At 48.9% G+C, this 27,473-nt stretch overlaps 2 protein-coding genes across 3 annotated transcripts in view; one reads left to right on the top strand and one right to left on the bottom strand.

Annotated features, from left to right (window-relative positions):
- Positions 1-13,134: 13,134 nt before the first annotated feature.
- LOC119647959 (U3 small nucleolar RNA-associated protein 18 homolog) lies at positions 13,135-14,783 on the top strand. Its single transcript, XM_038049345.1, has one exon. It carries the CDS (start codon positions 13,243-13,245, stop codon positions 14,758-14,760), a length of 1,518 nt encoding a protein of 505 aa, XP_037905273.1. The 5' UTR covers positions 13,135-13,242; the 3' UTR covers positions 14,761-14,783.
- Positions 14,784-14,786: 3 nt separating this feature from the next.
- Positions 14,787-27,473, bottom strand: part of LOC119647949 (coiled-coil domain-containing protein 93) — a 31,824-nt gene continuing 19,137 nt past the window's right edge. For both annotated transcript variants that reach the window (XM_038049326.1, XM_038049337.1), the window contains 3 exons: positions 27,348-27,461; positions 15,373-15,578; positions 14,787-15,318 (listed from right to left, as the gene is read on the bottom strand). In XM_038049326.1, the coding sequence (XP_037905254.1) occupies positions 14,945-15,318; positions 15,373-15,578; positions 27,348-27,461 (694 nt within the window). In that variant the 3' untranslated portion in view covers positions 14,787-14,944. The remainder of the gene's footprint in view (positions 15,319-15,372; positions 15,579-27,347; positions 27,462-27,473) is intronic.

The following is a 27,473-nucleotide window of genomic DNA, read 5'->3' as shown; positions in this document are numbered from 1 at the left end:
GACCCTATTGGTTAGGATATTGAGAGAGAGGGAGGCTATTGAGGGCCTGAGACCACTCGCATATAGGATGGTGTCATCGGCGAAGAGGATCCCTCCTGATGCAGGGGGATCATTGTCGTTGGGGGAAGAGGGCGGGAGAAGGTCTGCCTGAGTTGCCGTTGTCGTGAGGGATAAGTTTACGGGAGGAAGGGGAATATCGTGAAGGAAGATGTTAAAAAGTTTGGGGCCTAGAATAGATCCCTGAGGGACTCCTGAATTTACCGGGAAGTCGCTGGAGCGTAGTCCATCGAAACGCACGTGGCAAGTTCTGTTGGAGACGAAATCTGCGAGAATTCTGAATAAGGGGAGGGGGCAATTGGACTGGATTAGTTTGTAGAGCAATCCCTCTTTCCAAACAGAATCAAATGCCTTTTCGAGGTCTAAGGCGCAGGCTACGGTGCAATGCCTATTTTCCAGTTGATTGAGGATATGGTCCTGCAGGTACATGATTGCCTGCTCGGTGGATCTGTGGTTTTCGAAGCCATTGGTTAAGTAGAATGATGGCGGAGTAGTGTCTATTGAGGTGACTTAGTAGGATACGTTCGAAGATTTTTCCAATATTGGAAAGAAGAGAGATGGGCCTCATATTTTTGAGATCGCCCGAGCACCCCTTTTTAGGGATAGGTATGAGGAGGGCGGATTTCCAAGCCACCGGGAAGTGGCCGTTGTTCAGGCAGTTGTTGAAAAGGATGGCGAGCCGATCACTGATGGTAGGCGCACACTTCCGCAGAACAAAGTTCGAGATGCCATCGGGGCCCGAAGATTTTTTATTGTTGCACCGGGAGATTGCAAATTCAACTTCTTCTAGGGAGGTAAAGAAGGGGGTGAACGGGCCTGTTCTGACTACATTAGCCGGGCATCTGGGGGAAAAGGGGTAAAGGTAAGAACCTTCCAAGCTCAGCCTTTTATCGTTGGCAGCATTGGCGACCACCGAGTTCCAGATGGGGTCCGCTGGCGATTTTGCTCTGAATAAGTGGCTGAAATAGTCTACACAGGCGGATATTTTTTCCTCGGGGGAGTGACACTGGAGGTTACCTATTTTCATCGGGGTTTGGTGGAAGTTAGTATATTTTTTCTTTCTTCCGGTCAATCGATTAATTACTGAGAAAACTTGTGGCCCGGGTTTGAGGGATTTGAGGAGTTTCTTGTAGGACGCATTCAGTTCGGACCGAATAGCTCCGTTGATTTTGTTGGATAGGTCTTTGATGATCTCGGAGAGGAGACGGTAGTCAGCGTTGCATCTGTTCCGTGACCGGTGAAATAAACGTTTCCTGCGCTGCAGTAGACTGTTTCTATCGCGGACTAGGAGGAGGGTTGAGGGGGAAAGGTACCCGTATTTGTAGTACCCAGGTTCTTTAACTGGGGCGTGTTTGTCGATTGTTGATTCGAAGGCAGAGTTCACTTTCCGGATGTGTGTATCTAACTCAGCATTAGAGTGTATGCGCGATTTGTCCAGGGGAGGGCCCAGCACGCTGTCTAAGTCGCGTTGGAATTCGTCCCAGTTTGTCAGATTGAAAGATCTGCGTTTGTGCGAATGGTGGAGTGAAGGGAGACTTTGCTGTAGATGTAGAGACAGGCTGCGGGCATGATGCTCCGAGTGTGCTGCTAGAGAAGAGCAGCTAATGACACATGCTGAGAGATTGGCCGAGATTATGAAGCCGTCTAGGAAAGAGGATCCACGAGGAAAGGATGGCACTCCCGCGTTAATGATGTCCGCGCTAAGGAATGGACCTGATTGGAACCAATCAAAGAGCACTTTGCCGTTTTCGTTGTTGACTGAATCGCCCCAGGATACGTGCCTCGCGTTGAGGTCGCCGCCGAGTATGAAGGCGTCGAAACTGCTCGCGAATTCCCAGAGTTCGTCCAGAATGGGAGTGAGGTGACGACCTGTACCGCCTGGGAAGTAGAGAGAGCCGATTAGGACTCGAAGGGTGCCACCACCCCTGACAGGAAGTTTGACTACTACTAGCAGGCAGTTTGACGCCAGTGCAGCCGATGGGATAATATTTGCCCTTAGTCCCGCTTTGACTAATATGGCTGTGCCTCTGCCCGCGTCGTTGCGGAAGGTACTGTAGTCGAGGGCATGTAATTTTACGTTGGGGGCTTCCCCCAGTCTGGTTTCGTTTAGAAGAGCGAGATTAGGATTGGAATCCTCTAAGAGCTTGTGGAGAGCGAAACGTTTGTCGTTAGAAATGAGCGAATTAGTGTTGAGTGTGAGCACCTTCATTTTGGTTGTCTAGCAATTTGAAGAGGAATTGTAGGTATGCTTCGGGTTTGTCTTCAGGGGGGAAACGGAGATAGTTGTGATAGAATTCGGAAATTGTGCTCCACAGCGAGGAGAAAGACATATTGAATAGAAACCTCGCTTCCATGAAGAAGCCCCTTGGAATGGAAGAATGTGTAGGTGATAAAGGGCTAAGGGTTTCGGTCTTGCTTGCCCCCTGGTCACTGCGGTAAAAGACGGGGTCAGTGAGGGAGGGGCGGTCCAGTTGGCGTGAGGCAGAGTGTTAGGCTGCGAGACACGAGCAGGGGAGGGTCTGTCAAGGTGGGGGAAGAACGAGGCAGATCGAGAGTGCGGGATGCGTTTTGCTCTTTCTTTGCGCTGGATAGATTCCATTCTGCGGGGGCACTTAGAGAAGTTGGCAGGGTGACCCAATTGTCCACAATTTGCACATTTTAGTGGTGCCGCCGACTCCTTTTCGGCGTTGTCTTCTACATTGGAGCGGGGGCAATCCCTGGAGGCGTATGGGCCCGCGCACTTCACGCATCTGGGGTCGTATCCGCAGTTTGCGGATACGTGGCCAAATTGTTGGCAATTGAAGCATTGGGTGACTTCCCCTTTTCGTGGCTTCTCCCAGCTAATCCGTTGATGCAGAAGGGTATTTTTTTTTTGTGACTATATTGGCCTCTGCGTCAGAGTTGAAAGTCACACGGAAGAGGCTCAGATTAGTGTTATTGGCTCGTGACCACGGGGTGGAAAGCCTGGTTACTCGGACAGGTGTGATCTGCGTTAGCTCTTTGATTTCCGAAGCCACGTCTTCGGGGGTGAACTCATGGGGGGAGATTCCTCTGAGGATGAGGGTTGGCTTCCTCTCCTCTTTCAGAGTGAAGGAATGTCCTTCCAATTTGGTGATCTTAATTAAATGTATTAATTTCCTGTGTATAATAGGACAAGTGAGCCGGACTTTGAGCCTGTCTGCCGGTAAGTTGGTGATTTCAAAAGTAGCATTTTTGTTTATGTTTTTGATTACGAGGCCCAGTGCCCTGGCAGTCAACCCGTACAGGAAAATCGGGGGGAGAAAGCTTATTTTATTCTTAACTAACGGTGGAATCAGCGGATTTCGATGTTCCGGGTCGTGCGTGCGTCACTTCGGGGCGATGCTCGTTGTCCGAGAGTAGAAGGAATCGAATCGAATTCGCTGGGGCCTCGTTGTCCGAGATGCCCGAGTCTGTTTGTTTACGTTTGGAAACAAACTTACCTGCAGCAAGTTTGAAATCCTCTTGGCATTCTTGTATGTAGTTAACGCAGTAGTCTTCTTCACCAGTCCGAGCGTCGGGCTGGACCCCAGGAGGGCAGCTCTGGTCGTCGTCGACAGTTATAATGGGGCCGTCGTCGCTTATCATTTGTTTGACCGTAGTGTTCTTGTCGGCCGAGTGGAGCGGTTGTGTCAGGATATTAGGATTGCCCAATGCATGGGCGGCGGCAGTGTACGCTGCTTCCGCGTCCTTTATACGCTGTGGTTTCAAGTCCCTCGAGTAAGGGTGCGTTCCGCACTCGCGGCGCGAGGCTTGCACCGGCTTCACTTTGTTAACGCGAAGTCACGGTTATTAGAACTCTAATTGACACTGTTTTGCCGTTAAATAAGCCGTTAATCAAACACGGCTAAACAATTGAATAACGATGATCGTAACTTGGCAACAGCGCACAAGCCCGATCTGAACACATTCGAGAGCAATCGTCAGAACGAACCATTCGCTTTGGCGGACACCCATTTTACAGGGAATGTCAGTAAAAAATATGACAGTCCCGCAACAAAAAGCGCCACGGTAGAAATTCTGAGAACTGAGAGAGAAATTTTTGTTTTGAAGGTTGTTGTTCGAAATGTATTTTTCAAAAAAAAAACATCTGACCGTAAGTCATATATTTAAGCGCTCAGGCTCAGTTGGATCAAAGATCTTTAAGACAGGTAATTGGTGACCAGGAGTTGATGGGGGCAGAGGTGGCGGCATCAACAACACCATGCCGCAGTGCAGGCAACAGTTTCAGTACTCGCCGAAGCACTCTTCTCCACCATCAAGCTGAGGTTTCCGCTGAGGTTCGGAACAGATTCCAAAGAGCGTGTATCGAATTCTCGGAAATGTAAACCAGACCAGGTATGCCTAGGCTCTATGCATCTCCAGCAACTCCGGGAATTCTATCTCAAATCAATGATGAGATTGTATCTCCACTGTGTGCTGAGATGTCGCTGTTGAAACTACAATCACTTGTACTTGTTTTGTGGTGCAGTTACGGCGGTCAGAAGATTGGCTTTCGCGGTATTGGTTTGAGTAATCGAAGAGATCCACCATGGCAAATTCGTCTGGAACGTCGGCGGGACTCACTAAGGCAGGATATTGCTAGGCTGATTCAAATCAACTCTGGCAATGCCAGCAGATGGGTGAAGAACAAAGTTTAAGGTTTACAGGAATTATGCGATCCCCGGTGAAATTCTGGACACACTAAAACAGCAACTTTCTGTCATATGGAGGCGATTACGACGGTATGGCGAAAGTCACTCCAGACGTGTCCAAAATGCAACAAACGCGAAGAACCATCGGAGCTTTTTCAGATCTCTCAACGAATCCCAACAGAGCGTCCAGACAGCACAGTTTTCGATAACGAAAGCGAAAGAATACTGGGGTGGTCTTTGGAGGTTACCCATCCAGCATGCTGAGTGAATCATTGCCGAAGGCACCCGCCATGCCAATACTCCTGGCATCAAGTTTGCGTATGTTACCGGAGAAGAAGTTCAACGAGCCATAAACAGCTCGAAGAACTGGAGGGGCCCAGGTCTGGATCGGGCGCAGAACTTATAAATGGTATAAAAAGTTCACCAATATGCATGGTCGGTTGGCACACAGCATAAATGAGGTCATGAGTTGGCCGAAGGAATTTCCACCAAACCTACCTTATCCCTAAGAAGGATACAGTGCAGGACCCCGCGGACACAAGACCGATTACTTAGTTACCAACCCTCTACAAATTCATAACGTCCATCATTAGAGGAAAGGTCAATGCGCACCTCAAGACCAACAACATTCGGTCCGAGAAGTAGAAGGGCTGCGAGTCGGTTCAAAGGATTGCAAAGAGCAACTCATTATCGACTCGGTAGTTGTAGGACTAGCAACTAGAGAAGAAGAAGAATCTTTAGTTGTTGCATCGATTATGTCAAAGCTTTCGACAGTGTCCCTCATACATGGCTAATCGATATCCTACATCTGTATCGCATCGATCCGAAACTAATAAAGTTTTTGGCCACAGTCATGGAAAGGTGACACACCACTTTATCAGTGCCTTCATCTGAGGGTGCCAATACCTCAGAGCCTATCCATATACAGAGAGCCATCTTCCTGGTGGATTCGTTGCGTCCCCTTTGGTTTTGCATGGCACTGAACCCCTTTTAATGGCTACTAAATGGTGCTAGAGGACATGGTTTTGCAATAAAGTATGGCCTACGTGCTAAGCTCGAACTGACCCATTTGATGTATTTAGATGACATCAAGCTATATGCTGATACTGACGACTACCTTAGAAATCTGTTGTGAATAGTAAACATGTTCTGCCGTGATGGAGTTTGGATTAGACAAGTGTCGAATACAAGCCATCCGCAAAGGTCAACACGAGCCGCATGCCGGGCATAGCATTGGCGACCTCCATGATGGCGCTCATAATGGACAGTTAAGCCCTTTGGTGTTTAACGTAGGTACCTGTCGTGGAGACTTAATCCTACGGTCCTTTTCAGACACGGATTGATTTCGTGACCACAATCAGAGCTCCGCTGAGACAAGCAACAACGGTACCAGTCTATACCAAGTGCATGGCTTAGCATTCATACTGGTGGATGCAAGAATTACCTAAATCTCTACCGAACTAAGGAGTACGGCACCCGTGTTGAAACCCAACACCACGCCGAGGCCCGAAGGTCTCTTCTCGCTTGAGCATAACCACAAGCTCCATGAAACTCCCACTAGGGGGCCTACCGCAAATAACCGAGCTGTCACCACATACAACGGGAGTTCACCCGAAGTATGAGAGTCTATCCCGGTTCCCATGGTACCAGTATACCCCTGGTAAGGTTTCGTGACCAATTTGCCACTTCAGATGAGTCCCCGTGCAGACTCGAGTCTGATCGCCCTAATTAGGCCTTTGGAGCATTCGCCTACTGCATCACGGCCGGCAAACCAAAGTGAGTACAGCGTCTCCCGGTGCCACAACTATGGAGGTTCTCCTCGGCCACTTGGTTTTGGTTTGGCCGACAGGGTTGCCGCCCCGTATTCCTCACCGCCACCTCTGAGCACCAACTCATAATGGACAGAAACATCCCTGACACTAATATCACCAAATCATCGGCATAGACCACTAACTTCACCCCGCTGCTGTCAAAAATTCGTAAAATTTCGTCCATCATTATTAACCAGAATACCGGAGAGATGACGCCACTCTGGGGCGTGCCCCTGTTCACAGCTCTGCTCAAGTGATTGCCTCCCATATCCGATTGGATTATCTTGGTACTTAGCGTGGATATAATCCAATGAGTAAGATACCCCTCCAATTCAATACTGGTCAAGGGTTCCTTGATGGCGTTGGTACCAACGTTGTTGAAGGCTCCCTCTACATCCAAGAAGGCAGCTAAGGTGTAATGCTTGTACTACAGTGACCCCTCAACCGTGCTTATTACGTCAGGCCTTTGAGATAGGCATGCTGGGACTTAAAGAAAGGTCTTCTCTCCATAATCATCCTTAAGTGGATGTCAACGACACACCCTAGGGTCATCAACATAAAACAGATGAAGCTGATTGGCTGAATGTTCGCGATTCATGGCCGTTACTGAGCCTTACAGACTCGCTGGTGCCTTCGATGTTCTGACAATAGTCGAACCAAGACCGCCTCTTGGCAGGCAGTCCTTGTATGGCTGCCAATATTTATGCCTGTAGCAGATGTTTAAGATTTCCCTGGTCAGCTGCCTAAAGCTGGAGGGATCTTCATTCCACCACGGTGGCAGTGTCTTCTTGCTGTACTTAGCGGGATACGAGACTTTAAAAACGGTATCGAATGCCTTTTCCAGGACCCCGACCTTTGACTTCAGCTCGTCTGTCGTGACAATTTATGTACCGGAGAGCGTATGCCTTGCATTGGCGTCGCAGCCTATCAATAGGTTGGCCTTCTTTGTTGCTATGGTGCTCGTCAAATGTTGTAGCTCTTCTGTGGAGCTGATCAGTCATGAGCCATGTAAACCTAGGAAATATACAAGTTCTCTGCCCCCGCCAGCTCCATTTTGACCACGACGTTCGGTCGCCTCTGGCCCAAGGCTCCTATATTAGTGCGATGTCGATGTCTGAGCCGAGGTGTACTTCGAGTGCTGCAGATTTATCTGCGTTTACCTTATGCTTGATCTGGTGTCGATCCTTATTTCCTAGAACAGTTCCTTGATGGCGTCGATCCGGTTTTGAAGAGCGGAACACTTTTACCTTTGCGTTCCTGATTCCCACGTTTTCCAGTGACTCCAGGCCCTCTGCGTTTATACGGAGTGGAAAGGGTTGGTTATTTGTCTAAGGTTCCCCCTCCTTGATAACAACCCAGTCGTCCATGGGAATCCTGGGGTTTTGAAGGCGCAGGGATTGAACAAACTCGTCCTTAGATGAGAGCGATCGGTCTCCTGGGAATCTAGTCGTAGGGGATGACTTTGAGCTTTACATCTTAACGACGCACGAATCGAGAAAGTCCCTGGAGAATTGGTCCTCGCGAGCTATAACGTCGAACCTACAGACTACCTGAGAGGAATCAAAGCAGGGGATGGACCCCGTCTGTTTGCTTTTGGCGTCCAGGAGATGCTCAATGACCACCTCTGACAGCCTGGCCTCAACACTAGTCTACACCTCCGATTCTAGTTTGCCGCTAGCGGAACTATCATTCGGCAGCGCTCCACATAAGTGGTTCCTGGCTACGTCGCTGAAGGATTTGGCAGTTCGTAGCTCGTCGGCTGGCTATTGCTGTGCACTTTTCTCCAGATGTAGCTTAGTGTCCGAGCCCTTGTCCACTCTGCTCCGCTTGTGATCTTGTTCGGCCCCGCCTTGAGTTCGATTGCGTTTCAGAGCGGTGGACTTCGCCTTGTTGTCGTCTGCCAGGCGTTTGCTGTTGTATTCCTTAACAATCGCTTGGTCTTTTTCATTCCGCTCGTCGACAGTACCGGCCTCCTTATTCTTTGCAATCTTGCTGAGAATATGTATGGACTTCTGGTATTGGCTCTTGAGCAGGGCACTAGCGGACCTTCCATTCTTAGCTGGTTTCCGATGACCGACGTTATGGCGGTATTTGCTTTTGAGGGATCCCCCGAGGGTTTCGGGTTAAGCGTACTATGTCTGTTACTCGCTACATCCAGTTTGATGGCAGCAAGCTGGAAACTACAAGTCCGCGTGCCGCTTCGCTCTGGGAGGTCCCTGCAGTTTGTTTCAGCACAGCACCGAGTGTGCTGCTCTCGGCGGCTCCTGTTTCCTGGCTGGATACCAGCAGCTCGTCCTCCGATGTTGCGCCACCGGCATCACCACCTCTTCTTCTATCGTCGGTTTATTTATTTATTTTGTAAATTGAGTCCATGTCTTGGCCCCCACCCTGGCTAAGCCAGCCACCAGGGTAAGGATCTTATTTGAAGCTGAAGATGTCCAAGGTATTCAGAGTTCGCATACTAACGACCAATCTCCCCATTGTCCACGCAGCTCTCGGCGTGTGCTACTCCACTTTGACTCGGGGTCCTATTAGCACCTTCTCCAGTGCAAGGAAGACGATCCCCTAGTTGTTGCTTCGGCCACTTGCCCCTAACACATGACCAGCAGACACGCAGATCCTCGTCAGTTGGATGAGCCTAATCCCAGCCTGTTTCTACATACGCTTGGCCATAATCAGACCAGGCCGCCTGTCCCACCCTACACTAATAAAAAATCTTGCTATGTAAAGCCTCGTTGAACGAGCAGAGGTACTGCCTGTCAGGGCTGACTTTCCTCTCGGACTGCCTCCTGCCTTTGGTTACTATCCTTGCACAGGCCCAAATCGAGTAAAAGGTAGCCCTTTCTCGGGTTGCTATTACCAACGAGAAAAAATGCTCGAGGCCAAAAGCTCGCCGTAGTGGAAGTCCCCGAGCAATATGCGAGGAAACTCCTTAACAGCGGGAGTATCACAATCGGATGGGTAGTATGCAGGGTACGAAGGCGGATAGTCCCCACCAATTGCTACAGGTGTCTGGACTATGGACACCCGTCAGCAGCTTGCAAGGGTCCGAACAGGAGGACAGCATGCCGGAGATGCGGCCAAGCGGGTCATCAAGCGAAGAGTTGCAAGGAAAGCGAGAGTTGTGTTCTCTGCAGGGATCATGGCGCGTCTCGCGAAGGCGTCGCACACACTGCGGGCTCGGGACGGTGTCCGATCTTCAGGGCGGAATTGGAGAGTGCTAGAGTGCGAACGCCATGATCCGCATTTTGCAAATTAACATGCACCGGAGTGCAACCGCTCACCAGTTGCTAGCACAGTTCGCTGCGGAAGTAAATGCTTATCTAGTGCTGATTAGCGAGCAATACCGAAACAAGGACTCGTCCTCATGGTATCTCGATTTATCGACGTTCGACTTCGTGTTCTTGCCGAAGGCCGTGGCGACGGATTTGTCTGGATCCGGTGTTTAGGAATAACGTTTTTTAGCGTTTACCTGACACCGAATGAGTCAATTCCGGACTTTCAGCGCCGGCTTGATGCTCTGGAGGATGCCGTTTCGAGCACGGAGGGACGAATCCTGGTTGGCGGTTATTTTAATGCCAGGGCTCTTGAATGGGACATGCCTCAATCAGACTCCAGAGGGAAACGGATTCTGGAAATGGCGGCGAGAACCGGGCTCGTAATTTTAAACACCGGATCCACGCCAACGTTTCGGCGCCCAGGTTGTGAAGGAAGCATTCCTGACATCACTTTTGCGTCGGAATTTCTGGCATCATCGGTGGACGGGTGGCGAGTCCTAGAAGACTTCTCGGCAAGTGATCATCAGTACATTGCGTTCGAAGTGTTTGACGCTACTTGCCGGCGAGCACCAACACGACGTTCCCCTTGCGTGTGGAATGTCACGAGGGTGAACATCGGAAGGTTCGTCGAAGCTCTTGGAGCAGGTAGGGCCGCGCTGAGGGGCACTCCGGGGGGTGGTGGTGTCACAGCTAACACCGTCGTAAATTCAGTGATGAATCTGATAACGACGGCGTGTGAGGCTTCCATGCCCCGGAGAAGCCCCAGGCGCGACAAGCCTTCTATGTACTGGTGGACGGCAGAAATTGCCGACCTACGGAAGGAGTGTCATAAGCTCCGCCGTTTGGCACAACGTTTGTACGCCAACGAGGAGGCATGTGCCATAAAGGCACAATATAGATCAGCAAAAAGAAGACTCCGCAGCGCTATAAATAAAAGCAAAGCTTGCGGCTGGCAAAATCTTGTTAATGAGGTGAATGATGACCCGTGGGGACTTGGCTATAAGCTTGTCACTCGGAAAATCGGGGCTCTGCGGAAGCCCTGCATATTGAGCACCGACCAGATGGACCGCATTGTGCGGGCATCGTTCCCCAGACAGCCTGTACGGGTTGATGTAAATAGCGCGGAAAGCGTCGTGGATTGCCCCCTTTTCACAATGGGAGAACTCGAAGAAGCGGTTCTCACTATGAAAAACAGGAAGGCGCCAGGTCCTGATGGCATCCCGGCGGAAGTTTACAAACTGGTGCTCCGCCAACGACCAGAATTGCTGCTCGAAGCGTTCAAGGCGTGCTTGAACGAGGGCATTTTTCCTTGTCGCTGGAAAGTGGCCAGACTCGCGTTGATCAGTAAGGGTAAAGGAGACCCGGAGCTCCCGTCTGCATACCGACGCGACACGGCCGGAAAAGTGCTCGAGAAGCTCATCAGGGGTAGACTCGCTGAAGCGATCCGTGCTGCCGGGGACTTATCCGCAAGGCAGTTCGGGTTTAGAACAGGGAAATCTACAGTGGATGCTGTTATGGAGGTCGTAGATGCGTTTAATCGAGCCGGGGCACACAGCCGCCGATCTCGACGGATAGTGCTCCTCATAACGCTTGACGTCAGAAATGTCTTCAATTCCGTAAGATGGACAGATATGCTAGGCACACTAGAGAACTCCTTTCATGTGCCAAGCTATGTCTTGCGGATATTGAGGGATTATCTGAAAGACCGCTCCCTGTTCTATGAGACGCTAGAGAGCCAGAGGAGGATGGAAATCACGTCGGGAGTAGCGCAGGGATCCATCCTAGGGCCGGACCTCTGGGACGCTTCCTACGATAGTCTGCTGAGACTCGATATGCCCGAAGAGTCGCGCCTGGTCGGTTATGCAGACGACGTTGCGGCACTTGTTGCCGGACGCACTGTTGAACAGGCGCAAAGCAGATTTGGCATATTGATGCGACGAGTAAGCGGATGGATGACTGCTCACGGTTTCAACCTTGCGCTGGAAAAAACCGAAGTAGTCATCCTGACCAGAAGGAGAATCCCGACCCTGTGTCCTATATCGATCGGCGAGTTGACTATAGAGTCAAAACCAGTGGTTAAATGCCTTGGTTTAATGCTCGACTCGAAGATGAGCTTCTTCGAGCAAATCAAAGCAGCCGCGGACAGGGCTGCAGCAGGAGTCGCGGCCTTGAGTCGGCTAATGGCGAATGTCGGCGGCCCTATATCAACTAGGAGACGTCTCCTCATGGGAGCAACGCAGTCCGTCCTTCTCTATGGTGCTGAGGTATGGGCTGATGCCCTTGACAAGGAGGTGCATCGTAAACGCCTCGCTCAAGTGCAGAGGCGGGGAGCTTTGCGAGTGGCGTCTGCTTATCGCACCGTCTCCGAACCGGCTGTGATGGTGATTGCGGGAGTGATCCCCGTTGCCCTCCTTGCCAAGGAGCGCAAAGCTATCTATCGCCGTAAGGGCGAAAACTTAAGAGAAGTGGTTGCCCGTGAAGAACGTCAACGCACCCTTAACGAGTGGCAACTTTCTTGGCAAAATGAGCCAAGGGGCAAGTGGACTGCGCGGCTCATCGACAAATTAGACCCATGGTTGAACAGAAAGCACGGTGAGATTGATTACTTCCTTAGCCAACTTCTAAGTGGGCATGGAGGTTTTCAGTCTTACCTGCACAGGATTGGGAAGGCGCGATCTCCTGATTGTGTGTTCTGCAATAGAGTGGCGGATGACGCTGAACACACCTTTTTCTCTTGCGAGAGGTGGGACGGCCTCCGCCAGCAGCTTTATACAGACACAGGGGAGCTCTCTCCAGACAACATTGTCAAAGAGATGCTGAAGAGCGCTGGCAGCTGGAATCGTATTGCGCATTATGTTCGGGCTCTTCTTACTACGAAGAAGATTGAACTCGACCGGCAGAGGGATCGGACGGTAACGGGTTCCCTGAACTAACAACTCCCTTCCTCCCCTCCCCTGCCGTTGGTGAAAGGAATTCCCTGACTTGAAGGCTCCCAAAGCCGGGAGAGCGGGAGGGCTAGCCCGAAGTAATGTGTCAAACGGTTCCAGGCTAGTTCTTTGATGACAGGGAGGTGTTTAGTTGGTAGTCTGCCAGCGTGCTGTTGCGGGAGTCCAACACTCTGTGCGTAAACGCATTCACCTACTCTACCCCCCCAAAAAAAAAAGTAAAAACGAGAAAGGATTGCGCTTAGGATCCCTCTTACCCCAAACAATATTTCAGTTTCTTTGCTCAATAAATAAATAAAACTGAAATCTAAATAAGATATACGAGAATCCAACTAAAAACAGTCAGCATATCCAGCAGAGAGTTATTCAGCCATTATTTACGTCTCTCCATTTGACAACTGCACGTGGTTCAATCTGTCAGGCAATGTGTCAGAACGCCTGTCCAATCTTGGCTGGTTGTTTGCCAGTTTTCCTTTAAAATTTCGCTTAAATTCACGAAATGGATTCAGACGAACACAGTGACAGTGATGCTGAGTTAAAGGAAATTCTCGAGGAGGAGAATAAAAAGGAACAGGAGGCAGAGAGCAGCAAAACTGCAGTTGAAAGAGCGCCATCCCCATCTGATGACGATCCCAACGACGGCGCCAAGTCAGGCAAAAAAGGAAGAAAACGAGACGCGGCGCAAACTGAATACGAGAAATATCTTGAGAAACTAGTGTTTGGCGATAAAACCGCTTTACTGGAAAACCTGAAAAAAGCCGCTGGCGAAGATGATGAATCGGTTCCTAAAAAGAAGACGCGGAAACCTGCGTGGCAGGACTCAGACGACGAGGAGTTCCGCGTAGCCGACGTGGTTCGACCGAACAAGTTCAATGGATCCCTGAAGCACTTGGACACGGAAAAGAAGTACAGTGAGCTGTTGAAGAGCAGGTTCCAGAGGCTGCAGGCGACTCCAAAGTGGGCGGACTTGGACCGAGAACCTGAGGAAGATTCCGACGAGGAACTGTTGAAAACCGTCGGGCATTTGGCGAATAAGTCGACCGGGGCATTGCCGGCCAACAACTTGGACTTCAAAAGATTGAAGGATCTGAACCGAGCAACATACGCCGAGGGAAGCATTACTGCGGTCCAGTTCCACCCAACCTCCACAGTGGCCCTCGTAACGGGCTTCTCCGGGATTGCTTCGATTTATTCCATCGACGGACAAAAGAATGAAAAGCTCCACAACGTCCAGTTCCAGAACTTTCCTATCAAGTGTGCAAAGATGCTTCCAAATGGGCTGGAAGTCATCATCGGAGGGAGCAGGCAGCATTTCTTCTCTTACGACCTCATGTCCGGCGAAGCGAGTCGGGTTCCTCTGCCCAAGATGATAACAAAACTGGATAAATTCGAGGTTTCGCCGTGCGGGAAGTATTTAGCTACGTGTGGGCGATTTGGGGAAGTGTACATACTCGATGTTAGCTCCAAGGAGCTGCTTCACACTTTCCAACAAACAAACCCATGCTCGGCGCTGCAGTTCACCGAAAACTCCTCCAAGCTCATCGCCCACTCCACGGGATCGGACGTGACTATTTTCGATATGCGACAGGAGCGAGTTGAACATGTTTTTACTGACGAAGGTTGCATAACTGGAAAAGCGTTGTCTCTCAGCCCCAATGGGCGATTGTTAGCCACGGGAAGCAACGAAGGAGTCGTCAATGTCTACAATTATTCGGATGTCGTCAGTTCAAAGACTCCGGAACCTGAAAAGATCATCTACAACCTGACAACGAGCGTGAGCTGTGTGAAATTCAACCACTCCTCGGAAATACTGGGAATTTGTTCAGAGAGCGTTGCCGGAGCAATCAGGGCCTTCCACTTTCCGACGGGAACAGCGTTTGCCAATTTTCCTGGGTTCCAGGCGGACGTCGGCTCAATTAGGACGATGGATTTTTCGCCAGGAAGCGGGTACTTAGCGTTAGGAAGCACGGGAAAGAAAGTACCGTTGTTTAGGTTAAAGCACTTTAGCAATTACTGAAATATATAAAAAAAATATCGAAAGACTGCGTTTGAATCCGACGCTAGGCTTTAATTAGGAGCTGTTCCGCCCTACTTAGAAGTTAACACATATTTATCCCTACTGGTCCTATCTCGACGAAAGTTCTCTAAGAGTAAAGCAGACTTTTTCCTTCTTGGCTCGAACTGAGGTTCGCGAGTCCCGTTTACGATTTGATCGACTTCAAGTGGAGTTGCAAGGCTTCGTTCTTTTGGCACTCCTTGGTCAGTTGCTTGACGGCTGCCGCGTACTTGCGCTGCTGCTCCACCAAACACATCAACTGAGCGTTGAGGCCGTCCCGCTTGGCCTTCTCGTCCTCGCACTTCATCCGGACCTTGATCTTGGTTTGCTTCACGCCTTCCACGATTGCCTCGAACTGTTTGATGAATTGGTCGCGCGAGTGAGGGTTGTGCATGCCTTCGTTGTAGTTTTCGTAAATTGAATTCAACAGTGAGAGCTCCTTCTCCAAGTACAGTTTGGTGTCGTCTAGGGTGTTGTAGAGCGTGTAGAATTGCTTCGTTTCTCGATGCTTCGCACTAACTGGAATGATAGAGAGAAGTTATATGTGTTTTGGGGTCGTTAGGAGGTGGCTACCTTGATTGTAAAGTTCTAGGAACCTTCTCTGGTATTGAGCGAGCTCTGTACGATCTGGAATGTTGTCCAACTGCCGCTGGATCGAGACAATGGCACGATTCCGCTTTGCTAACTGCAGCCGTAAATGTTGTAGGCGTTCCTTTTCTTTCTCCAGCAGTTCTTTGCCTTCTATTATTCCATTTTCCGGATTGAACTCTTCTGCTTCCCTGTGGGGACATGATACCGTCTTAAAAAGGATAAATATTTATAAATTGCGGTTATGGATTATGAACAACATTCAATGGCGGACGGACTTGTCCAATATCACTTGTAACTTGTCAATCGGTGATTTGCATTCAGGTTGTGACGAGGGTAACACCAAATCGCTGTGAAGTATTTAAAGGAGAATGTTGGCAGCCCTCTGAGTTGGGGCTTACAAATACACTCAAAGTATTCCCTGCTTGTGGTAAGAGGCGACTAAAAGGGATAGAAATTTGTGGGCCAGCAACCTGCAAGTCTTGGAACTTTATTTCTACCGAAACGTTAACAACGCCTCGGATAGGGACTGACCTCACAGCTATGATTTTTGGCTATCGAAAACGGTCTATGATTGGTTTCTGAAATGTGTGCGCGCTCCTTTACAACGCTAGGGTCTCAGAATGTCCGCTTTCTCCAACTTGAGGTGGAGTCTCAATGATATAAGCTGGATATTCTGGGCCTAATCGAATTTAAATGGTGAAACTGCTCTCCCTCTTGCGAGGAACGTGCTTTTGCACTCTGGAAAGCCAAGTGACAGCAGACGCGAATCCGATGCCGAGCTGCTTCTGACAGCTGCCGCATGGCGCGCTCTTTTGATTTGGGAGTCAGTTCCTGTCAGACTTCTGACTGCAAGATTCCGATCCAGATGAAGGAGTATCGCATCTTCCGTGTGACCCTCAACTCTAAGGCAGATGCCAACTTTGTCACTAAACAAAATATCCTACTTTATCAGCGGATTAGCTGGGAGAATCCGAGAAAAGGGGATGTCACTCAATGTTTCAATTGCCAACAATTTGGGCACGTTTTCTCAAACGTTTGTATCGTGATTTGACGTCGGATACCAGTCGACTCAGCTGTGAATGAGTACCTGAGTCAAATCAGGGTAATAATCTCGGGCGAGCGCAATGCTGACCACATTGCCTCCTACAATATACTGTAGTGTACCGTTACGGTCTTGAATGAAGTGCTCTAACACACTTCAAGGCCCTGATCCAATATGGATTGTTGCGCCAACGATTATTATTTCCGAGTTATCACAATCTCGGCAGATGCCGGATTTTACCTAATACTAGCACTAAGTGCCAAGCATTTAGGCTCGGACGATCCTACCTACTTAAAAACTAAAGGGGCACTGGTGGTGGTGGCCGGTGGTAGGTCAGTGGGAGAATCCGTCGAGCACCCCCCGCAACATCGAGCACGTATGCAGAATGGTGTACTTCTGCATGGTTTGAACCAGACTGTGCGAAAGTCCCAGGACATCAAGGGAAGCCGTGAGGGATTTAGGTACAATACCTGTAGCTGACAATATTATGGGAACTACAACCACCCGCTCGAGACGCCAAATTTCTTTGATTTCCCGAGCCAATGGCTCATAGTTCACCTTCTTCTCCACGTATTTCCGTTCAATGTTGCTATTATGGGGGATAGCAACATCAATAATATACGCGGAGCGACCCGTCTTGTCAACTAGCAGTACGTCAGGCTTGTTGTGTGCGGTATGGCGATCAGTCAGAACTTGCCGGTCCCAATACATGCTGTAAGCAGAACTATCAAGTACTGCTTGCGGCTCATATCGGTAAACCGGACATGTTCCCGTGATCAGCCCATGCTTATATGCAAGGTTTTGATGGATAACCTTACATACAGCATTATGCCTGGTGATGTATTGCACCGGTGCCATAACAGTACAGCCAGAAATGAGATGGTCCAACGTCTCTAACGCCGAACCACACATTCTGCACTGGTCGTTCTCCACCCGTTCTTTCATGATGAGCTTTTTATAAGCTCGGGTGGCGACCACGCCATCCTGAATGGCACACATGAACCCCTCCGTCTCAGCAAAGAGCTCCCCAGCACACAGCCACCTGTTCGACAGATGCAAATCGACAAATGGCTGCCAAAGACAATTCACGTGTTTACCGTGCATTGCCTTCGACTTCCATTCCTCGATCCGCTCCTGGTCCGACTTCACCCCACTCAGAGGATTGAAAGATCGATCCTTCAAGTTAAGTGGAGTCAGTCCACAGTCTGCCTTGCAGACAGCCGCATGCAAGGGGCTCGCCTGCTCTTTACTGTAAAAATAAGCGCGCAGCGAGTCGACTTGGCGATGATGTTGTGCCGCCACGTCAACCACGCCCCTGCCTCCGATGTCACGAGGCAGGTTCATCCGCTCCACGGCAGACTTTGGGTGATGCATTCGGAATTTGGACATAGTTGTCCGTATCCGCCGCTGGACATTTTCCAGGTCAGTCTTCGTCCACGGCAATATTCCGAATGCATAAGCCAGTGAAGGGATGGCGAATACATTCAACGCGCTTATTTTATTCTTCCCCGAGAGATGCGATTTCAGCACCAGCTTTACACGTCGCAGGAATTCGGACAGCAGAGCTTCCTTCAGATCACCAACTCGAGCATGGGTTCCTTGCAGAATTCCTAGGTACTTGTAGAAGTCTGTCTCGGTCATAGCTTCGATGTGGAGGTCACCAATGCTATGTCCGGCATGCGGCTCGTGATGACCTTTGCGAATGGCTTGGATTCGACATTTGTCTAATCCAAACTCCATCCGAATATCACGGCTGAACATGTCTATTATTCGCAACAGACTTCTAAGATGGTTGTCAGTACCAGCATACAGCTTGATGTCATCTAGGTACATCAAGTGTGTCAGTTCGCACTTAGCACGTAGGCCATATTTTATTGCAAAACCATGCCCTCTAGCATCATTCAGTAGCCATGAAAGGGGGTTCAGTGCCATACAAAACCAAAGAGGACTCAATGAATCCCCCTGGAAGATGCCCCTCCGAATACGGATGGGCTCTGAGGTATTAGCACCCTCAGATGTACGGACTGACAAGGTGGTATGCCACCCTTCCATGACTGTCGCCAAAAACTTTATTAGTTTCGGATCAATGCGATACAGATGTAGGATGTCGATTAGCCAGGCATGCGGAACGCTATCAAAAGCCTTGGCATAATCGATATAGCAACTGAAGAGGTTTCTTTGGCCTCTAGTTGCTTGTCCTACAACTACCGAGTCGATAATGAGTTGCTCTTTGCAACCCCTTGACCCAACTCGGCAGCCCTTCTGCTCCTCGGACAGAATGTTGTTGGTCTCGAGGTGCGCATTGATCCTTCCACTAATAATGGACGTGATGAATTTGTAGAGGGTTGGTAAGCAAGTGATCGGTCTTGTGTCTGCGGGGTCCTGCACCGTGTCCTTCTTAGGGATAAGGTAGGTAATTCCCGCAGTGAGGAAAGGTGGAAATTCCTCCGGCCGACTCATGACCTCATTTATACTGCGTGCCAACCGACTGTGTACGCTGGTAAATTTCTTATACCAGAAATTCTGCACCCGATCCAGACCTGGGCCCCTCCAGTTCTTCGAGATGTTTATAGCTCGTCGAACTTCCTCTTCGGTAACATCCGCGAAATTCATGCCAGGTGTATTGGCATGGCGGGTGCCTTCGGCGGTGATCCACTCAGCATGCTCAGCATGCTGGGCAGGTAACCCCCAAAGTCCACCCCAATACTCTTTCGCTTCCGTCACCGAGAACTGTATTGTCTGGGCGCTCTGTTGGGATTCGTTGTTATTATATTATTTCTCAAACTGCGGATACGACCCCAGATGCATCAAGGGCGCGGGCCCACATACCTCCAGCGACTTCCCCGTTCAAATGTAGAAGACAACGCCGAAAAGGAGTCGGCGGGGCCCCTCAAATGTGCAAACTGTGGCCAGCTGGGTCACCCTGCCAACTTCTCTCCGTAGGCTGGAATTAATCCAGCGTAAAAAGAGAACCAAAAGCATCCCGCACTCCCGATATCTGCTCCGTTCTTCCCCAACCTTGACAAACCCTCGTCTGTTCATGTCTCTCAGCCTAGAACTCTGCCTCATGCCAACTGGATCGCCCCTCCCTCACCGACCCCGTCTTTCGCCGCAGTGGCCAGAGGTCGAGCAACACCCGAAACCTTTAGCTCTTTATCGCTCCCACATTCTCCCATTCCTAGGGGCTTCTTCATGGAAGCCAGGGTCCTATTCAATATATCATTCTTCTCCCTGTGAAACACAATCTCTGACTTCTATCACAACTATCTCCGTCACCCCCCTGAAGACAAACCCCAAGCGTACTTACAATTCCTCTTCAAATTGCTAGACAACCAAAATGAAGGTGCTCAGACTCAACACTAATTCACTCATTTCCATATGATAAACATTTCGCTCTCCGATCCTAACCCCGCTCTCCTAAACGAAACCAGACTGGGAGAAGCCCCCAACGTAAAACTATATGCCCCGGTTACATTACTTTCCACAACGACGCGGACAGAGGAACAGCCACACTAGTCAAAGCGGGACTTAGGGCAAATGGCATGCCATCGGCTGCACTGGCATCAAACTGCTTGTTAGCAGTAGTCAGACTCCCTTTTAGGAGTGAAGGCGTCCTCCGAGTCCTAATCGGCTCTCCCCACTTCCCGGGCGGCACAGGTCATCATCTCACTCCCATTCTGGCCAAACTCTGGGAAATCGCGACCAGTTTTGATACTTTCATCCTCGGCGGTGACCTCAACGCAAGGCACGTATAGGGGACGACTCAGTTAACAACGAAAACGGCAAAGTTCTCTCCGATTGGCGTCAGTCAGGCTCATTCCTTAGCGCGGACATCAGTGCCATCTTTTCCTCGTGGGTCTTCTTTCCTAGACGGCTTTAGAATCTCTTCAAATCCCTCAGCATGTGTCACTAGCTGCTCCTCTTTGGCAGCCCACTCCGACCATCATGTCTTCAGTCTCTCTCTGCATCTACAGCATTCTGCCATCCGCATAAATGTAGATCTGACAAACTGGGACGATTTCCAACAGGACTTAGTCAGTGCATTGGGCCCTCCTCTGGACACTCTAATGTTGAGCTAGATACATACATCCGGAAAGTCAACTCTGCCTTCGAAACTACAATTGACAAATACGCTCCAGTCAAAGAGCCTGGTTACTACAAATATGTGTGCCTTTCCCCCTCAACCCTCCTCTCAGTCCTGGAGCGCAGGAAACGATTATGTCACCAGTTACGAAACAGATGTAACGCTGACTATCGTCTCCTCTCCGAGATCATCAAAGACCTGTCCAGCAAAATCAATGGAACTTTTCGGTGAGAACTGAATGCAACTTACAAGAAACTCCTCAAATCCCTCAAACCTAGCCCACAAGTTTTCTCAATAATTAATCGATTGGCTGAAAGAAAAAAATCTTCTCTTAACGTCAACTACAAACCGATAAAAATTGGTAACCTCCAGTGTCACTCCCCTGAGGAAAAAACATCTGCTTGCGTAGACTCCTTCAGCCACTTACTCAGAGACAAATCGCCAGCGGACCCCATTTGGAACTCGGTGATCGCCACTGCTGTCAACGATAAAAGATTGAGATTGGAAGGATCTTACCTTTGCCCCTTTTCCCCCAGCTGCCGGGCTGATATAGTCAGAACAGGCCCGTTCGTCTCCTTCTTTACCTCCTTAGAAGAAGTCGGGCTTGCAATCTCCCGGTCCAACAATAAAAAATCTTCGGGCCCCGGCGGCATCTCTAACATTGTCCTGCGGAATTGTGCGCCTACCATCAGTGAACGTCTCGCCATCCTCTTCAACAACTGCCTGAACAAGGGACACTTCCCGGTATCATAGAAATGAGTCCTCCTTACACCTATCCCTAAGAAGGGGTGCTCGGCCGATCTTAAAGATATGAGGTCTATCTTTCTTCTTTCCAATATTGAAAAATCTTCGGACGTATCCTGCTAAGTCCAGTGCGCGGAGTTTAGATCTCCACTTCACCTGCTTTTCACCGATTTGAAGGAAGCTTTCGATAGCGTGAACAGGGAGGATATCAGCATCGAAGGCGCTGGTCAATTTGTATACCGAGGAAACGCGGTTTCTGCCGACGATTGGGCTTGTCCCCGACGTGTTAGAAGATTGCTCCTACGTACGGCAGATAGGGCAACTCATTAAACAATTGTCAGTAAATTAAGCAGCTAAGCCAAATCACTTACTGACACTGCTTTCTTCACAAAAAGCCAACTGTTGCGCGAGATGAAGCAGTTGGGTACAGAGCTGCTTCACCCTTTTGTCGCTGCAGAGATTCTCGGAGAGCACACAAGCCACACAAGTCTCTGGACACATCAGTCACCACCGCCGGTAAGATACAAAAGGTCCACACGGGACCTGTAGTTGGAGAGGTGTCGCCCATGACACTTAAGATCAGGTGGCTCAGCTGCAACAAACGGTAGCAGCGCTAACAACCACCGATTCTAAGTTAGCGGAGAACCTCGTTGACTCCACAACCTTCCTTAGGTCATCAGGAAAAATCTCAAAGCACGCCCCACCACCACCAACCCACCCATTAGCACACGCCAGTTAAGCATGATGTTCAACACTACATCAACAATACTAGCTCTCCTTTTTCTTCCAGGCACCGCAGAAGCTCACTATAGCCTGGAAACAGTTTAAAAAGCTTTTCAAGCAGGGAATTTGAAGACCTTCAGACAGCTATTGTCGCTAGATGGTCGCCAAACCCAAACCCCTACAGGTCGCCGGCAATGATTATGTAATCGTTAGCAGGCACGTGACAAGTCGAGAAGTTGCCAGAAAGCATCTTTCTCGGCATCAGGTCGAACCTGTCTGTGGTGCTCGGTGGATCTGAGTCTTTCAAAACCGAATTGATTAAGTGGAGCGATAGAGGAGTAGTGCCTATTGAGGTGACTTAGTAGGATACGTTCGAAGATTTTTCCAATATAGGGAAGAAGAGAGATAGGTCTCATATCTTTGAGATCGCCAGAGCAACCCTTCTTAGGGATAGGTATTAGGGGGGCTGACTTCCATGATACCGGGAAGTGTCGTTTGTTCAAGCAGTTGTTGAAGAGGATGGCGAGACATTCACTGATGGTAGGCGCACACTTTCGCAGGACAAAGTTAGAGATGATTTTTTATTGTTGGAGCGGGAAATTCAACTTCTTTTAAGGAGATAAAGAAGGAGGCAAACGAGCTGATTCTGACTATATGAGCCGTGCGGCTGGAGAAAAAGGGGCAAAGGTGAGACTTTTTGAAACTCAACCTTTTATCATTGACAGTAGTAGCGACCACCGAATTCCAGATGGGTTTCGCGAGCGATTTGGCTCTGAATGAGTGGCTGGAGTAGTCTTCGCAGGTGGATAATTTTTCCTCAAGGGAGAGAGTTCTCCTCCCTCTGGAACACAATTTCTGTCTTCAACTACCTGACCTGTCTTTCCGCTGACATGTTAAAAAGGGACCTGGCTTTCATGAGGAAGTCCCTGGGAATGGTAGAATGTGGGGGCGATGAACGTTTAGGCTTTCAGGTCAGTCCCCTGACCATTACGGCGGAACAATGGGTAAGCGAGGGAGGGGTGATCCAGCTGGAACGAGGTAGAGGGCCAGGTTGAGAATCGGCAAAAAGCGGAGAGTCTGTCTAGGGGAGGGAACGAGAGTGCGGGATGCTTTTAGCTTTTTCTTTACGTTTGATTGATTGTAGCCTACGGAGGCATTTGGAGAAATTTACTGAATAACCCAGTTGGCCAACGTTTGCGCATTTGAGGTGCGCGCTGACTCCTTGTCGACGTTGTCATGTACAGTCGAACGAGGGCAATCCCTAGAGGCATGTGGGCCCGTACATTTGACGCGTCTAGGGTCGCACCCGCATTTTGAGGAAACGTGGCCAAATTATTGGTTAAAATATTGGGTCACGTCCTCTTTTCGGAGTTTCTCTCAGCTAATCCGCTGATCAAGTAGGGTATTTTGTTTGGTGACTACGGTGGAATCTGTCTCAGGATTGACGGTCACGCAAAAAAGGCTTAAATTGATGTTGTTGGCCCATGACCTTCTTTTCCTTCAACCTTTGTACCGTTCACAAGTGGGGTCAACCCGTGACCACGGGTCGAAAAGCTTTGATACGCGGATCGGCGTAACTTGTGTTAACTCCTTGATTTCCGTTGCCACTTCATCAGGAGTGAATTCGTGTGGGGAGATTCCTCTGAGAATGGCTTCCTCTCCACCTTCAGGATGAAGGAATGGCCCTACAGTTTGGTGTTCTTGATTAGGTGGAGGAGTTTCTTATGAGTATTGGACCAATTGTGCCAGGCCTTGAGCCTGTCACCGTTAGGTTGGCAATCTCAAATTTGACTGTTTTTTGGATAATCTTAATAACAAGGCCCAGTGCCCTGGCAGTCAAGTCATACAGAAAAACTACGGGCGGGTTGGCCAAGTCGGCAGATTTTGAATTTCCGGGACGTACTTGCGTCGCTTCGGGTCGATGCTCGTTGTCAGAGAAAAGATCGAAGTGGTTTTCGTTCGCTAAGACCTCGTTCGAGATCCCTAGAACCGTTTGTTTTCGCTTGAGGATAGACTTACCTGAGGCAAGTTTGAATTCACCTTAAAATGCTTGGGTGTAATTGACAGAGGAATTCACTTTACCATTCCGGGAGTCAAGCTGGTTTCAGGAGAGGAGCTCTGGTCGTCGTCAATGATTATAGTAGGGCAGTCATCGTTAATCATATCTTCGTCTTCATCTCACCACTTGGCTGGGTGGGATGCAGAGATCATGCTGCAAACACTGCGCGCAGACTATTCGATGTTGCAAGGTCGACAGGTAGCATGCACCTGCATTCATCGTTGCACAGTATGTTGTGCCATCGGAGGAGATTTATCGATCAGGAAATGACACCGCACCTAGCAACCCGTTACTGGGCAATTATTGTGGATCATTTACTCTTGTTATTGGAACCAAAGCGCTCTTTCACTACCCAGAAAGCGTATTTGGCGAACTTCGCATGCACGACTACGCTTGCCGTGCACATTGAATTAATTGAAGACCTCAGCTCCCAGGCGTTTCTCAACACGTTCAAACATTTCACCTGACTTCAAGGACAATGCGCCGATTTGTACAGTGACAATGGCACGTTTGTCTCCGTTGTTATTGTATAGTGTGCTGGCGTGGTATGTGGAAATGCCCTCTTGACTTTGACTAGTGCAGTGACTAACTCTAACAGAGGACGTGTACCTACTGCAAGTGCATGGCTAAATAAAAATGAAGTATGCATCAAATGGTGCAACTGGTTTCAGCCTTGGTGCCACATCTATCTCGGATTTGATCATCAGATGCTGCACCACTGTAAACAGTCATGTGGCGCGTTCATTTTACATGATATTTTCCCAACACACAGAACCGTGGAGGGCAAAGTAAACGTCACTGCAGCAGATGTTGGAGAATTTCCACTGTGACGACTGGACCTTGCTTTCCACGTTGTAGCCATAAACCCAAGATTCGTCAAATGTAATGATGATTTTTAAGAAGTTTCCACTACCATTGATCATTTCGAAGAGCTTCAGGCAATGCGCTTTTTGATCTTGTGTCATCAGCCGCGGCTGCAACCTTTCTCATCTCCAATTTATGAGTCAAAATCCTCTGACATGATCCAAATGAGATATCGCACTCCTGTGCCACCTCTCCAATCGTCAAACGACGATTAGAATGTAAAAGAACATTCCCTTCTGCCACATGAAAGTCGTGAATTGAGGTTGTAGACCCTCCTGAACGAGGGTCATCTTCCGTTGATGTTCTGTCTTCCTTGAACCATTTAAACCTCTCGTAACACCGTAAGCGATTCATCACTTCATCACCAAAGGCTTGATGCATCATTTGAAAAGTTTTCGTGAATAATTTGTCTAATTTACCACAAAATTTCACGCAAACACGTTGCTCTACCTGAAGGTCCATGACAAAAACACAGAACACAAAAAACAGTTCACTAAAACAGCTGAATAATCGGTTTGGAGAAGGTTAGAGCAACAATACAAAATGAAGATTACGCAGGAAGGTTCCCGCTAAAATAGGAGCGCCGAATCAGCTGTCAACGTTAACGTGAATGCGTACAATTTGAAAAGTCCTGGAACTTATTTATTTATTTATTTAATTAACGGACAACAAACAGAGAGAAATTCCAATTAATTATTGTCCTCAGGAGGAGGAGAAAGCAAAAAACTTATCCTACGTTTAAAACTACTTAAAGTAGGGAAGTTAAAAGGACCAAGCTGTTTTGTATTATAATTTCGGCAAAGCCTGGGAATTGGGGAATGAAAATAGACTTCGAGCTCCGCGAAGGGCACGTTGAAAATATCTGCGTTACGTGTGTTATAAGACGCAGGACGGCAGGTGATCTCGTCAGCGGCGGAGCAGTCCATCAGGCCCGAGGAAAGTTTAAAGAATGTGCATAGATCCAGATAGGATCTACGCTGTTGTAGGAAGGGAAGGTTTAGAAAGCGGAGGCGGGAGGGGTAATCCACACGAGGGAAGCTTTTCTTAAAGAAGAGAGAACGGGTGAATTTACGTTGCACATTTTCAAGGGCAAGACAATCACAGTTACGAGTGGGTGACCAGATCACGGAGCAATACTCGAGGGTATTCCTCACAAGGGAATTGAAGAGAGCTAAGGAGGGTTGGATGGAATCAAAATCAGAGGAGGAGCGAAGAATAAAGCCTGACAATTTTGCTGCTCGATTGATAACATCGAGGCAATGGGTGTCAAAGCGGAGCTTACTGTCGAAAGTGACTCCGAGGTCTTGAGTGGAATTTAAGCAGGATAAGGAATGTCCATTAAGCGAGTAGGAGAAAAAAGTGGGTGAGGATTTTAGGGAGTAGCACATAGAGTGACACTTTCTGACGTTTAGCGCTAAACCATTAGTCGAGCACCAACGAACCAGAGTGTCCAGGTTATTCTGAAGGGAAACACAGTCCATAGGCGACGATATAGCGGAAAACAGCTTAAGGTCGTCTGCATAGAGCAAACAGGGACAAGTAAGGAGGGGAGGAAGGTCGTTAATAAAAAATAAAAATAGCAAAGGACCCAGAATAGACTCCTGTGGGACGCCAGAAGAGGGGGAGAAGGAGCGGGAAGTACAGCCGTCAAAAGAGACGTGGCAGGATCGGTTGGAAAGGTAAGAGGCAAGCCATAAAACAAGTGGTATGGGAACGTTTAGGGACGAAAGTTTGGATAGAAGTATCTTGTGATTTACAGTGTCGAAGGCTTTCGCGAAGTCAGTAAATGGTATGCACTTCTTGCCGTGAATTTAGACATTTGGCGACAAAGTTGGTAAAGTCAAGCAGGTTGGAGGCAGTGGACCTACGTTTAACGAAGTCGTGTTGTTCTTTCACTATGTGTTGGCCAAAGTGGGCGGACAACCAGTCGCTGACATATCTTTCCAGGATTTTGGAACAGGAGGAGAGAAGGGAAATGGGACGGTAATTTTCGGCAAGCGAACGGTCGCCACTTTTGTGAATGGGGATAATGAGAGCCTCTTTCCACAAGCTGTGAAAATGATTCTCTTCAAGGCTTTTGTTGAAAATAAGAGATAGGGGAAGGGAGATGGACTTACCAGTTTTGATCAAAAAGAGGTTTGGAAGACCATCGTAGCCAGGTCCGACCTTGGCATCAAGTTCGCCAATGAAGTATTCGACAAGGATAGGAGTAAGAAGGGGAATGGTGGGCGATGCGAGGCAGGCTACATCTACTATCGGGAGAGATTCGGAGGAAGGAGGAGGAACATAGACTGACGAAAAGTAGCGGCAGAGTAAATCACAAGATCGTTGGGGGGAGTTAGCTGAGAAGCCAGAGAATTTAATGGACGGAGGGGATAACTTCTTGATTACTCTTCGTAAATTAATTATAAAATCAAATATGATTAACTATAATTACTTACTTTATCTCTTGTTGTAATTTGGCCAACTCTTCACGACACTGTTCCTTGTATTTGACTTCCTCTTGTTTCAATTGTTCATTTTCAACAACCAATTGTTGTATCTTCTCCAGGACCCTGTAAAAATGT

Source organism: Hermetia illucens, chromosome 1 (assembly GCF_905115235.1).
Source record: "Hermetia illucens chromosome 1, iHerIll2.2.curated.20191125, whole genome shotgun sequence".
Lineage (NCBI taxonomy): Eukaryota > Metazoa > Arthropoda > Insecta > Diptera > Stratiomyidae > Hermetia > Hermetia illucens.
Note: the sequence above shows the minus strand (reverse complement) of the source record. Positions and strands in the feature narration are given on the sequence as shown.